Genomic DNA, 14,976 nt, shown 5'->3' with positions numbered 1-14,976 from the left:
CAGGTGATAACTGTTATCTCCATTTTACAGATGGGCATACTGAGGCTTAGCGTGGTCGTGAGATTCTCACGTCAAGAGGCTACTCATTAGAAGCGCAAAGCATTCACATTTAAGTCTGATTCTAAAGCTTTGCTTTTTCATGGAATCCTGAAATCCTATTCCCAGCTTGTGTCACCCCAGACCCAAACTCCCTGCAGGAGTTTTGACAGCTAAGCCAAGCGCCAGGACCCGGGCCTGGGAGGTGGAGCCGGGAGTAGCACGACGCCCCGCCCCGGCTCCGGTGTCGGCCAATGGTGACGCGGCATCCGCAGCCTCTTGCCCAATCAGCCAGAGCTCCCCGCCCACCTCCCCCGCTCCTCCTCCCCTCCCCTCCGCTTTCCCTTTTGCTCGACCGAGCTTGACGGAGCGGAAAGTCCCTTCAGCCGGCTCCGGGCCGGCAGCCATTGGAGGAAGGTCTGTCACAGGGATGTCCAATCAGAGCGTGCACAGGAACGCATCTCGGGCTGCGATTGGTCAGTTCGGCGGTTGCCCCCCTCGCCCCCGCTCCCACTCTCTCTCTCTCTCTCCACCTCCCGCCCCGGGCGGCTCGGAGGCGGGGCAGGTGGGGGCGGGCCCAGGTAGCAGGTTCGGCTGCGCCCGGGCCGCGCGTCGGAGGTAAATATTAAGGCGGTGGGTGTGGGGCGCCGGGGCCGGACTGGGACGAGGGGTAGCGAGACTGGGGAAGGGGCGACGCCCCGCTGCCGGAGGTGAGTGAGTGAGCGGGCGACTGAAGCGGCGAGAAGCCGGCGGCTGGGTCCTCTCGGGCGTCCCTCCCCGGCCTCGGGGCGCCTTCGGCCGCCACTGCGGCCGTCGGGCCCTAGGCGCCGGCCCGTTAGTTGCCCTGGCCGGGAGCCGGCCAGGCCCGCGGGGTGCTGAGCCCGCTGACGTCAGCCCGAGCTTCCCCACCCCCGGGGCTTCCCCCCCCCCCCCACCCCGGGCTTCCTGGGAGGGCTCCCGAGCGGTGGGAGCGTGGTCGCCGCCGCCGGGACCTCCCGAAGGCAGAGGACTCCGGGTGGGAGCCACGCAGGGGACCGTCTCCTCCGCCGGCCCCCATGTACAGATGGGGAAACTGAGGCACGGGCCTCCCCTGTTGGCCTCGAGAGCCCTGGGCTGTAGTATCTTTTCTCTCGTAGCCCAGGGGCGTATCGATCGGTCGCTTTGGGGGGTGTTTGTGGCTCCTGTCCAGGAGGAGCTGTCGGGGTTCTGGCCTCGTTAATGGCGTGTTCTGCTTTTTCTTTCAGTTTCCCCCTTTCCAGGGTGAGGATGGTTCTCTACAACAACCTGGAGTTCTTTAGTTGAAAGGTGTGTCTATTGAAACAAGGTATTCTTTTCCGTCCTGATGTTTTCCTTTTTAATCATGTTAACGATCTGTGGGGAAATCAGGAAGTCTTGACAGAAGATAGTGTTCCTGGATTTGTTTCTCAGCTGGGTCAGCTGCCCGGTTATTCATGTACTTGGCATCTTTTCTATTCCACCCTGTGGCATTTGCATGTTTTAGGATGGTTGTCATCTTTCAGCCACCCAGCCTTTCCATCTCTCAGCCCCCACCATCCCCGCCGCCATCCTCTCCCCAGTTCTCCCTGGAAAGTTGTATCCTTAGCTCAGCTAAGAAGCATTCCTTACCTTGCTTTTGAATTCGGGCTAATAGAGATCTTAATAAGATTGTTCCTTTGGCAGTTGTTGGCTCCCTGAGAAAAATCCGGGCCTTGAGGGAGGGTGTTCATTCAAGTGTTGGTTTTCTGCACACCCCCTCACGCCCCAAGTAGACTGAATGGCCCTGAGGATTAGGCTGCCAATTCCCCACTGCGTGGTGGGTGGATTGGAACTAGAACAGTATTAGGAGAAAATGATTGCCGGGAATTCTTGTGGAAGTTCGTGTACTGTGAATGTTGATATCACCCAGAACGTTCTCCGAGGTTCTGCTGCAAAATGTTGTAGTATTCCCCTGAAGAAGCCTTCCTGTGGATGGTAACTTTTGTGGAAAGCTTGTAAGACCAGGGCACTATTATATAAAGCAAACATTCAGCAGCAGTGATTTCTTATGGTCTGACATGTCTGAACTGTGATTTCGCTTGACTTGGCAAAGTCCTTATCATAAACGAAGAGAGAAAGGAATAATTATCCTATTCATTGAGTGATGAGTATTTTGTTCCTGATTTCACAGTTTCTTCTTAAATTTGTCAAGGTATTTTCCCTGGTTACACAGAATTTATAGGCATCACACATGGTGTGAAGACCTAGGAAACCAGCTTCAAAGGAACCTCAAAACAATTTGTTTTTGTAATTGTGAAATTTGTCTTGTTTTTCTCATGTGTGTAACAATGCAGTGGGGGTAAACATTAACCATGACTTCATTTATTCGAAGTTTTATGTATGTATATATATATGTATATATATATATTTCCTTTTTAAGCTGGAAGATATGCTTTTAATCACTTAAACAATTAGGATGAGGAAATGGATTTTTGGCTTTCACTTTTATCACCTGAGTTAACCAGATCATTCGTTCATTTTACACGTACTGAATGCCCATTACATGTTAGGCAGTGGTTTGGCACTAGGAATACGAAGATGAAGGACTTGTGGGAGTTCCCAGTTTGGAAGTGTAGTGGTGGGGCTTAACTCTAGGGAGACTGCGGGGTTTCCTGTTCTGCCGTGAATATACATGCAGATACGGGAGCCAGACTCTTTTTTTAACTTTATAAATCCCGCTTGTTTTAGGAACAGAATACTTGTGCACTTGGGACATAGTAGGTGAGGAAAGATAAAGCTGAGTCTTTTCTGGTCATGGAATCTCTGTTTTTCTGTTTTTAGCTATTTAGTGGTAGAACAACTTATTCTTTTAGTGAGAGAGATTCTTCCTTAAAATGGTGATTATTCTAGCTATCTAGCAGCTTTTGGACAAAGGCCTGTGTCGTCTTTCTTTGGCGTTCACGCTGACCTTCTGTCTCTTTGCCACTTATAATTGGGGGCAGTATTTTCGTACTGTAAGTTTTATTCTGATTTAGGTAGTCTTCTGTGGCTTTTAGTTGGGATATTTGAGAAGATGCAAAAACGTTCTTGAATTAGATCTGTCTTTGTTTTCTCTAGTGAGGTTCTTTGAGCAGTATAACCTGATAGCTTGGAAATTAAAAAGACATTGTACTTTCTAGATAACCATTGTCAGTTGTATGTAGCTAATGCTGTTTGTGTGTACTGTATATTATCTTTTAGAAAGTGTTAATTCTGACCTTTAATATTTTTGTATAAAACATATTTCTTGACCATCTTTTCATTGCGTTGATAGGAAACTGATGAGTATTTGTGTCTGGGTTTAATGGCTTTATTTTAAAACAGTTAAACTCTCCTTTGTTCAGAATCCAGACCCTCAACAAGCTCAGATAACCAGATATACTTTCAAGTCTTTGTGACCCAGAACCAGTCCCTCATCTCAAATGTTGTCAAAGGAAAGGCCTTCTTCTTTTCAAATGGTTTAGGGTTAAATACATCATTGCATTTCACCTCTTTGGTAATTTTCATTCAGTACTTAGAGTAATGATCAGGATATTCATAATCACTCAATTTTCCAGCCTGAAATAAGTGTGAAGGCATTTAGATGAATCATTTGTGGTATATTTACATTCAAAGTGTAATTAGAGGCAATTTTAAACCAATTAGACCTGAAAGGTAGTAAGAGAACATAAAGTAGGGTACTTATCATACCTTAAAAATGCCATACTTCTCAGCATCTAACATGGAGCTGAGTGCACAAAAATACTAAACAAACTAAGAAACCTTGATAGATAAAGAACTCGTTGACAATGGCATTTAAATCTTTCCCATGTCGTCTTTAGATTTTACTGCTTGGGGTTCTTAAGACTCAACCTAACTGTTGTGCATATCCAGTGAAAAAACGTCATTCTACTCATTTCTGCAGTGGAGGAAAGTCTCTTTATTAACCTGCTGTAATGGCAGTATATTGAGATATTCTGGTGTAATGGCAGTATATTGAGATATTCACTACCATTAAATTTATTATCTTGTATAGCTCTGGAGTCATAAAATTCCCCATTCACCTTTCTCAAACTATCAGTTGCAATGAAGAGAATCAGTGTTTAACATGGTAATTCCGAAGTTATTCTCTCTTAATGTGTGCTTTCTAAAAGAGGAAAGACCACAGCCTTTTCATTTTTGGATAAGTCCTTTTACGTGTTTTATAAACTTTTGCTCTGGCTGCTCCAGTGGTCTGACATGACCCCTGCTGGTTATTATGGTGAAGCCCTCTCCCCCTTCTGCTAATGCAGGTTAGAGCAAAGCTGCTCCTGTGTGTTCACTGTAAAATATGGTTCTTAATAATGATTGGTAAATTGCCTTCCACCTTTTTTATAATCCAAAGGAGTTATATTAAATTTTACTGTGGACTGTCTCTTAAACGATTAGCAAAAAACACTTCTGTAACCAAATTCATGTAAACTATAGCATCCTAATGCATTACGTACAGTAATTTAATTTCATCTTGGTCATATTTCGTTACCCATTGGTGGGTTTTGTTTTCCATCATGACATGACTTATTAAGCTGGGGAACCAACGGAGTAGAAATCATGGGCATATAATATGAAGATTCAGGGATGTCCCTATTATTTGAAGATGTAATTTTTAGGAATTTAAAAAAGTAATTTCTTTTCTAGAGAGAATTACCGTACTTGAAAAGCAATTTTTGGCCAAAAATATTTAAGTACATTTATAAAGAGAACAAAACAACTCCCTTTTTCAGAAGTTTCTTTGTGACCATCTCAGCCTTCTGGGAGTAACCCAGACCATGTCCATGTAGTCAGGCCTCTGCATTTCACTCCTGAAAGGCTGTTCAGAATTTATGTATACCTCTTTTAGTTATTGTTGTTTGTTCTTTTTAAACACACACTCGCACGTTTCATCCCCTGGCTTCTCAGAACTGGTTAGAAGAAGGTAGAAAGCAACAAAGCCATAGAATGAGTCAAACGCACCCTGTAGGAAACCACAGAAAATGGCTGATTGCAAGGGAAAATCAGAGACTATAAATCTGTAGAAAGCAGACCCAGGAACTCAGAAAGCATAACGTCAAGACTTTTAACAAAGTCACAAACATCTTTGCGTCTTGAGAGTCACATGAGAGCTTATGTTCATATTGATAATTCGATGATTCAGAAAAGAATACTTGTTAGCATTTGAAAAGAATTTTAGTCAGAAATAACAAATCCTTTATTTTGGTACTTCAAAGGAATACAGCCAAATTAAGGGTTTAGGTCTCTGGGTAGCCTTCCGTGAGGGATTTTGTTTATGATGGTGCCAAGATAGGGGTTTCCACAGGTGTTTTATGTAAGTGGCAAATATAAATTGATTCTGTTCCTGCTGAAGTAGACAGTGCCCTCAAGTGGAATTAAGACAAACACATTATAAAGAAAGGGGGAAAAGAGAGAGAGAGAGAGAGAACCACTTTACACCAGCTCTGCCCCTGCCTTTACTAAATGTTACACAGATATTTCAATAATGTTGTTTTAAAGAGATGCCAAACTTTTCATCCTGTCTCGGGTAACTTGCATGTCTCATTCTGGGTTGTGGGGGGACAGACTTTTAAAAGCACTTGACCAATTCTAGAGTACATCATTATCTAAGGACGCATTCCACGTATAGATTTGCCAGATTATTTGGTTAAGTGTCTGACTCCTCTAATTTCAGCTCAGGTCATGATCTCAGGGTTGTGAGATTGAGCCCTGCATCTGGCTCTGCTAGGCATGGAGCCTGCTTAAGGTTCTCTCTCCCTCTCCCTCTACCTCTCCCTGCCCCACTCCCCAAAAAGAAGGATGGAATGAGTAACTGTATTTAGAAACCAAATGGCCACACTCATGTGACCGAGAATACATAAAAAATTTTTTTAGTAAGATAATTAACTAAATCTTAATTTGATTTGATGAAATTGTATCGTTTTTAACCATCAGTTAAAGTAGGGTTGAGAAGGTTATTTGAATTGTGAAAGATTAGCATTGTAAAAATTTTAGATGAAAATTTGAAACTGAAAAAGTAATGATCTTTTTGTATTTGTTTCAAGGATGACAGTTAAAATCGTGGTATAAAAAGTTCGATATTTGTTACTGTATTATAGTTTTATTCCTTGTTATGTAGTCCAAGTTTTAGTGGCTACAGAATTGACTTTTGAAGACATCCTTACTATAATCAGATTTAAACTATTTGAGATTTTGAGAAATTAAATGATGGCTCTGATTAATGTGATTAACATCTGCTTATCTAAGGGCAAAATGTGCATGATGAAAGAAATGAAATTGGAGAGCAAATAAATGATCCATTATTGAAATATGGAACATAGATAAACGAATCATGGTTAAGCTTTCAGAATATGATTAATCATTTTTTTTGATAAAAGATGTTTATCATAGTAATTAGGGTGGGTAACTTTTTACTTAAGCTGTGTGTACAGAAATAATAGCCTTTTTGATTTATGTGTGTTCTGCCAAAATACAGAAGCTTACTCATTTAAGTTAGGCAGGATCTATTAAAAATGCTATTTTTTAAAGCTTACAAAATCTATTTAAATATGTATATGTTATCTGTTATTCAAATTTGATTTCGTAAATTTCATTGCCTTGGAAACAAATACTGTTGTTTTGTCTTTGAAGATACTTTACAATTGGCTTTCCTTAATTAAAGATGCAAAATTATGGTAGATACAAGTACTGTATGTCTTTTAACCTTTTTAGGTACTTTTGGAAGTATTTCATTTATGTGTGTGTTTTTACTAATAGAATGAGATCTTAAGAAGTCTTTAATCTTAATTTTAGCTCATGTAGAATAAAGTGTAAAGTTTCTCTTTGCTTGTCCTCCAGGCATTTTGCTTTGCTGTCTTTTTACAGCATGGACACCAAATTGCTAAAAACGTGCTTTGGGACTGCCAGTGAATTTATCTTTTGCGGTTTTACTACAAACTTAGTAGTTCCATTTTTTTTGAGTTAATATTTTGGAGTTAATGTCACAATGAGTTCAGGCTTATGGAGCCAAGAAAAAGTTACTTCGCCCTACTGGGAAGATCCGGTTTTTTATTTGCTTCTTCAAGAATGCAGTGTCACAGACAAACAAACACAAAAGCTCCTTAAGGTACCAAAGGGGAGTATAGGACAGTATATCCAGGATCGTTCTGTGGGGCACTCGAGGATTCCTTCTGCAAAAGGCAAGAAAAATCAGATTGGATTAAAAATTTTAGAGCAACCACACGCAGTTCTCTTTGTTGATGAAAAGGATGTCGTAGAAATAAGTGAAAAGTTCACAGAGTTGCTTTTGGCAATTACCAATTGTGAAGAGAGGTTCAGCCTGTTTAAGAACAGAAACAGACTAAGTAAAGGCCTCCAGATAGATGTGGGCTGCCCTGTGAAAGTACAGCTGAGATCTGGGGAAGAAAAATTTCCTGGAGTTGTGCGCTTCAGAGGACCCTTATTAGCAGAGAGGACAGTGTCGGGAATATTCTTTGGAGTAGAATTACTGGTAAGTTTGATAAACCGTTTTAGTGGGCTGTGTGTGTGTGTGTTTGTTTCTGTGTATATTTGTATGCCCACGTGTATTGTTTTTTCCCCTTTAAATACAACAAAAACGTTTTCCAGAAATCTTCTGTAATTTTTAATATTCATAATTCTTAGGATTTACTTCCTCATGATAAATTGAGATGATGCAAAGATGATACATTGAGAACTTTTTATAAAATGACCTACTATAGTAGGAAATACACCGATCGTGTCATTATTCAAGGCTTTCACATCTTAGAAATTTTAACATTGTCTGTGTTTAAAATGAACTCTACCAGTTATAATTGAATTACTCACCTCACAAATTGTTAATTATCTTGTGACATTAGCATCTGTAGGTTTCTCAGTTTTTCTTAGTGTGTGTGTTATTAAGTAATGAAAAGTAGCTATAAGATTTTAGAAAAGTAAGGTGCAGCTACTACACAAATGTGCTTTGGTCGTCCCTCATAATTAAGTGAAAATCATCTCGGGATTTATTTCTACGAAAAAGAGAACTAAGGACTCTGTGATACATTTCCATAATTAATATTAATTCTCAAGAACTTAAATGTTAGTTACATTTTTTACGTTCTTGCATATAGAATCTCATGTCTTATTTAGTGATTAAATTTTTAAAACAGTGATTGTAAAACAATCAGAGGTTTGAATCGCAGTTATGCTATTTAATAGCTGGGCTGCCAGGTTACTTACCCAACCTACTTCTCTAAATCTGCTTCTTCATCTGTAAAATAGCGAAACCAGTACGTACCTGGTTTTTGGATAGCGGAGGTGTTTTTGTGATATGCTGATTCAAGAGTTAGCCTGGTGGCAGGCATATAGTAAGTACTCAGTAAATAGAGCTAATATTATTGTTCTTTTAAAGTAAAATTTTCTTTTTATGACAAAATTATTGTTCCAATCACAGTGTAGAATCTAGCCAGGCTCTCTCACAGTGGAATTACGATTTTAAATTTAATTAATTAGTTAATTAATTAATTATATTTCAGCATCAGATACAGCTTCCTCTTTATTCTTTTTTAGACACTCAGTTCAACAGCAGCTGCTAATAATTATATTTCTTGTATATGTCATTTAGAATTTTCCCAGTGATTTCCCTGAAATCCCCAGAGTGGATCTTTTTTCTTATGGGTCATCTTCCTCCATCTCTTTATCTATCAATCATTTTTTTTTTCCCTCTCATTTGAAAACTAGGAAGAAGGTCGTGGCCAAGGTTTCACTGATGGGATATATCAAGGGAAACAGCTTTTTCAGTGTGATGAAGACTGTGGCGTATTTGTTGCGTTGGACAAGCTAGAAATCCTAGAAGATGATGACAATGGATTGGAAAGTGATTTTGCAGGTCCAGGGGACACAATGCAGATGGAACTTCCCCCTCTGGAAATAAACTCCAGAGTTTCTTTGAAGCTTGGAGAAACTATAGAGTCTGGCACGGTTATATTCTGTGATGTCTTGCCAGGAAAAGAAAGCTTAGGATATTTTGTTGGTGTGGACATGGTAAGAAACTTTTGGAGTATATTCTCTTTGTGGGTCTGTCAGTTTTATGACCAATTTTAGGTACAAATTAAGCACTCTGGATATTTAGAATGGACTAATTTGGAGTAACTTAAGAAACATTTTCTAATTTATCTTTGGTAAAGGAACATTGAGATGGGACAGGAGTCTAGATACAGAGTTACACTTACTCTTTTTTCCAACTTGAATAAACTGGAATAATGTTTCAGTCCTTAATTTTGTTCTATGATAGCTGACCAATAAACAGAAAAAAACCAAACAAACCAACCCATGCAAATGTGTTATCCGATGCCTTGTTTTATTTTTTTTTATTTTGCGAAGGTGGTTTTTTCCCCCCTGCTAATCTGTGGTTCTCTTTTTATAGTATTTTGCAAAATCTTATTGGCTGATCTGATTTTAATGAGTAGTGTAAACATCAGTTATGGAAAATAACCTGCGTAGAGGAAGAGCACATTGCTTTAGAGGAAAAGATGATTAGAGTATCTCGTTATCTCTTTTCATGGTGGTAAAATATATGTAACATAAAATTTACCATTTTCACCATTTCTAAGTTCATAGTTGCATGGCATTTAATTACATTCACAGTGCTCTGCAACCATCACCCCCATCTCCAGAGCTTTTCATCGTCCCACACTGGAACTCTGTCCACATTAAATGCTACCTCCCATTACCATCTCAGCTAGTAATCTGCTGGTAGCCAGGATTCCACTTTATGTCTCTGTGAATTTGCCTTTTCTAGGTACCTCATGTAAGTGGAATCCTACAGTGTTTGTCCTTTTGTTCATTGTTTTGTGTCATTTTTAATGTTACCTTACAGTCATACTTGTTCATAATGGAAACATTCTAATAGGACAAGTTGAATGTTACCTGTGGGCATGAAGAGGAGAAGAAAGAATCTGAGAACATTTTTATTACAGATTGGAACTATGGACAAGAGTTTGTTAGGTAGAAGGAATGAACTCAAACAGAATTTTTAAACACTAGAATGAGTTAGGAGAGATCGTGACTAATAGACTCTTGTACTCACGATGTTTTTGTGATTATTTTTATCTACTCAGGCATACTGTTTGGTAGGGTATGAATGTTTAGCATCAGTTTATCTGGTGCTTGGAAATTCTAGGAAATGCCATTTGATACCCATTGGACAAACATTACTATGTTGTTTAGACAAACATTTAACTGAACATTTGCCATGTGAAAAGTTAGAGACAGAGGAAAATGTGTGGGTTCCTTAGGATAGCTAATGATAAAGCACACCTTTCATATTTACTTGGAGAAGGGATTGTGAGCTGGGTGGGGGGGAGGGTTAGAGAAAGAAGCCACTGGTCATTGGGGTTAGTTTCCCTTGCTTCAGGTTGTTTGGACCTCATACTTGGCAAAAACCCTGTAGACCTTCCCCTTCCTTAGCTGGCAGTCCTGAGGATCACCTTATTTCCTCGGGGCAGGCTGCCTAGAGCTTTGCCCCACTAGCTTTTCTGCTGCCTCTGTTTGCCCTTCAGTTGGCCTGTGCAACTGTACATTCTCAACCCCTCTAGTATGCTCCTTGAAAGGAAGGTTCTGGCAAACGCAGTATTCTTCATCTCCTATTTCTGGTGACAGCATGTTGTTATGTATACATTGGTGCTCAGGGCACTTGTCTGACTGGCCCATCTCTTAGTCTAGCTCTGTGAACAGCACTGTACCACTTCGTGCTAATTGGAATATAAAAGAATTAAATGTAAAAATCTGTTTCGGAGGGAACTCTTGCATATCCCTACAATGTCAAAAGAACATTAAAAAATAGATTTTCTGTGTACAGAAGGGCATGCAGGGGTTCAAATGGAATATTTAAGTGCTCAGGGAGTGTAAGAGTGATTAGAACAAGCTAGGGTTAATTGGAGGCAGATTTCTGAGTGAAGCAATGTATTATTAATCAATCTTCCTGTGCAGATGAGTGTTATGTAGACTAGCATTTGTGAAGTATGATGAATACTTTCCATTTCTTGCTCATCTATGAGCTTACTATAACTTGATTATTCTTGGATCTCATTTTTACCAAAACAAAAACAAAAACCAAATAAACAAAAACAAACCAAAAACTTTATTACTGTGGCAATTATTTCTGATATATTCTTTTTTCTTTTAGGAAAGATAGTTAAAATTGGCCAGTGTAAAATCTTTTGGGAGATCCTTTTCTGGAGAATGTAGATGTTCATACTCATGTTTTATTGAGAAGAGTTTAAAACTTTATTCTATTACTTGATTTCTAGGATAATCCTATTGGCAATTGGGATGGCAGATTTGATGGAGTGCAGCTTTGTAGTTTTGCAAGTGTTGAAAGTACAATTCTCTTGCACATCAATGATATTATCCCAGGTATGTTTTCTTTGTGTTTTATATATTATATATATATTAATACAAGGCAAGGTTTCTAAGCTGTTTATTGTTATGAGAATGTAAATATAAGCTTCAAGATGCATTTTTGGAACTGGACTTTTTATATGTTACGGAATTATTATTAAAGAGAATATCCTTTCTTACCCCCAAGTGAAAACAACACTTACAGATTTTTATTTCCAAAAGTAGGTGAGTATGGGTTGGCATTTATACATTATCATTAACTTTTCATCGCCTGGTTATTCTAAGTAGGAGAAAAAGGCCCTTTCTGATCATTAGAAGGGTCAGATAATCCAGCAAGTGAGAAGCTGGTTTAAACTAGAAGGCTTTAGGCAGAAGTTAGTCATGTAATGTGATCTGATCTACTGGGGAGAGGATTCTTGCTGGATGTCCTATGAGATTTCTTCCAGTTTTGAGATGGTGTAATTGATCAGGCTTCATGGCTGTATAGTCAGAAATAGATCACTTATCTTTACACCTTAAAAAAAAAAAAAAAATAAGGAGCACCTGGGTGGTGCAGTCAGTTGTGTCTGACTCTTGGTTTTGGCTCAGGCCATGATCTCAGGGTTGTGAGATGCAGCCCTGCCTTGGGCTCTGTTCTTGGCATGAGTCTGTTTGAGATTCTCTCTCTCTCTCCCTCTGCCCCTCCTGCTCATACTCTCTCCCTCTCACTCTCAGATAAATAAGTAAATCTTAAAAAAAAAAAAAATACCCAAACCATTAAGCAACCTTTTATTTTACCTCAAACATAGGGCCCCTAATAGCTGCTGTCAACCAGTTAATAAATTCCTGTTGATGGTGAAATCAACAGCATCTTCCCCCTGCTCTTAGTAGGATCCCATTTACAGGCTAGTCAGCTGATAGTAAGTTTCTCATGAAACTGACAGGCATTCAGAGGTGGTGCCTTTGATTGAGCATTATGCAACTATGAGTAAATGTTAGAAAGCCTACGTTCAGTAGCCACCAATGTATGAATCCATGAATTAGATGACCTGTACTTCTTTACATTCCTGACAAATTTATAAGGTCTTAATCATTCCCATTTTGCTGATAAAAAACTGGGGCTTAGCTAGGGCTAAGACTGGCTAGGATCCAGGAAGTGGTAGAGCCAGAATTCAAATCCAGACCCGTCTGATTGTAAAGCTCTGCTTTTTAGTGCCCCCTCACCCCACATCCTGTGTGTACACTTCGGATGTGAAGTCTTGCATAGAAAAGCATACTTCTCAGCCTCAGATGGATACTTGGGAATATTGTTTCCATGGAAATATATTTTGTCTCTAATTCTATAAAAGCTGAATTTTACTATAGCAGGGATCATAGCTGAAAAAAATGATTTTTCTGCTGCCATTGTTTTTCCCTTCCTAAATTTGACACGGAACACTTTTGAGTTCCCCACAGGTCATTTCAGGTCCTCAGTATCTTTTTTGTAAAAACGAAGGGGCTAATGCTAGATGATCCTTAGGATTCCTTCAAGCCTGCCCTGTTTGTCCTTCCTGTTCCCCATTGGGTTGGCAAGTAATGCTTGCTTTTGCTGAGCTGGGAAATGCTTTCTACTACAGCTTTTAGTTTTACAGCCAGAGTACATTAATTTATTTGGATGTATAGGATCCAAATAATAGCTTTATTTTGATTTTGGTTTGTAAAAGTCTGCCATACTTGGCTTTTCTTGAATTTTAGACTGAACATTCCTATACTTACCACCAAGATTCTGTAGTGAACGTTTTATTGTACTTGCTTTCTCATGTATCCATCCCTCTATCCATGCACTGATCTGTCTTATTTTTGTAAGCATTTCAGAGTAAGTTACATACATCAGTATACTTCCTCTTTAAAAACTTCACACGTATAATTAACTAGAGAAAAGTTTATGGTTTTTTTCCTTTGAGATAAAAGACACAAATGTAATGAAATGCATGTTGTGTCATTTGAGTTGACTAATGCATATACCTTTGACTTAGAAACCCTTATGAAGTCATTAAAATAACTTCTTTTTTTTTTTTTTTAAAGATTTTATTTATTTATTTGACAGACAGATCACAAGTAGGCAGAGAGGCAGGCAGAGAGAGAAGGGAGGAAGCAGGCTCCCTGCTGGGCAGAGAGCCTGATGCGGGGCTCGATCCTAGGACGCTGGGATCATGACCTGAGCCAAAGGCAGCGGTTTTAACCCACTGAGCCACCCAGGCGCCCCTAAAATAACTTCTAATAAGAAAAACATTTCTATGTCTCAAAGCAAAATAATAAAAAAGTACAGTAAAATATCTCATTTCCGTTCTGTCCCTCCACTTCTGTTGCCTCCTTACTCTATCCCTTGCCTCCCACTGCTATTTGTATTATCTTCTTGTGTATCTTTCCAGAATTTCTTTATACAACATACATATTTCCCTTCCCTTTTTATGTAAAAAAATACTATTTGCACTATTCTGCACCTTGTTTTATTCTCTTAAATTTATGTCTTGGAGTTCTTTGTTTATCTGAGTAGAGAAGTTCTTGTTCTCTTGTTGTTGTTGTTTTACAGTGCATAACTTTCCATTATATTTATTTAACCAGATTCCTACTGATGTATGTTTGGATCGTGTCTAACTTTTTACTATTACAGATAATGCTGTGATAACCTTGTCCATGTATGTTTCCCACATATGCTAGCAAATCGATAGGACAGATTCCCAGAAGTGGGGTTGTTTGATGAAAAGGTCCATGCATTTGTGTTGTTCTAAATATTATTAAATTGTCTTAAGTAGTGTATATAATAATTTATGTTCCTTTTTTTTTTTAAGATTTTATTTATTTATTTGACAGAGATCACAAGTAGGCAGAGAGGCAGACAGAGAGAGGGAGGGGGAAGCAAGTTCCCCGCTGAGCAGAGAGCCTGATATGGGACTCGATCCCAGGACCCTGGGATCATGACCTGAGCCGAAGGCAGAGGCTTTAACCCACTGAGCCACCCAGGTGCCCCAACAATTTATATTCTTATCAGGCAGAGTAGGAGAGTGACTTTTTAATATACTTGCCATGAGACTGTGTTGTTAAATTTTTCTTCTAGTCTGAGAGGTGAAAAGTATGTTTCAGTATGGTTTTAGTTTCCATTTCTCTTATGAATGAGGTTAAGCATCTTTTTATATGATTAAGGGCAATTTGTATTTTTCTCTGAACTGTATATTAATACCTTTGTCTTTTTAAAAATTGGATTATTGTTTTTTTTCCAGTTTCTTTTTTATCTGTTAAGGAAATGAACACTTTTGTGATATGAGATGCAAATGTTCTCTACTTGGAACTCTCATTTGTCCTTAGTCCTTTTTGCCTGGTTGCCCTCATTTTTAAAAATTGTGGTAAGATTAACGTAACAGTATTTACCATTTTAAGCATTTATAGGTGTACAGTTCAGTGACATTAAATACATTTACTGTGATGTGAAACCATCACCACTATCTATTTCAAGACCTTTTTCATCATCTCGACCAGAAACTCTATACCCATTAAGAAATCACTCCGCATTCCTCCCTT

At 39.2% G+C, this 14,976-nt stretch overlaps 1 protein-coding gene across 6 annotated transcripts in view; it reads left to right on the top strand.

The window, feature by feature from the left end:
• Positions 1–594: 594 nt before the first annotated feature.
• The window catches only part of CYLD (CYLD lysine 63 deubiquitinase), a 67,469-nt gene continuing 53,087 nt past the window's right edge, over positions 595–14,976 (top strand). The window contains exons 1-5 of one of the 6 annotated variants that reach the window (XM_080827860.1): positions 595–654; positions 1,281–1,341; positions 6,898–7,549; positions 8,779–9,081; positions 11,349–11,454. In XM_080827860.1, the coding sequence (XP_080683986.1) occupies positions 7,046–7,549; positions 8,779–9,081; positions 11,349–11,454 (913 nt within the window). In that variant the 5' untranslated portion in view covers positions 595–654; positions 1,281–1,341; positions 6,898–7,045. Of the gene's footprint in view, positions 747–1,280; positions 1,361–6,897; positions 7,550–8,778; positions 9,082–11,348; positions 11,455–14,976 lie in introns of all 6 variants that reach the window. The other 5 variants (XM_080827862.1, XM_080827861.1, XM_080827859.1 and 2 more) reach the window with 5 other exon arrangements.

Source organism: Martes martes (genome assembly GCF_963455335.1).
Source record: "Martes martes genome assembly, chromosome: 17".
NCBI classification, from domain to species: domain Eukaryota; kingdom Metazoa; phylum Chordata; class Mammalia; order Carnivora; family Mustelidae; genus Martes; species Martes martes.
Note: the sequence above shows the minus strand (reverse complement) of the source record. Positions and strands in the feature narration are given on the sequence as shown.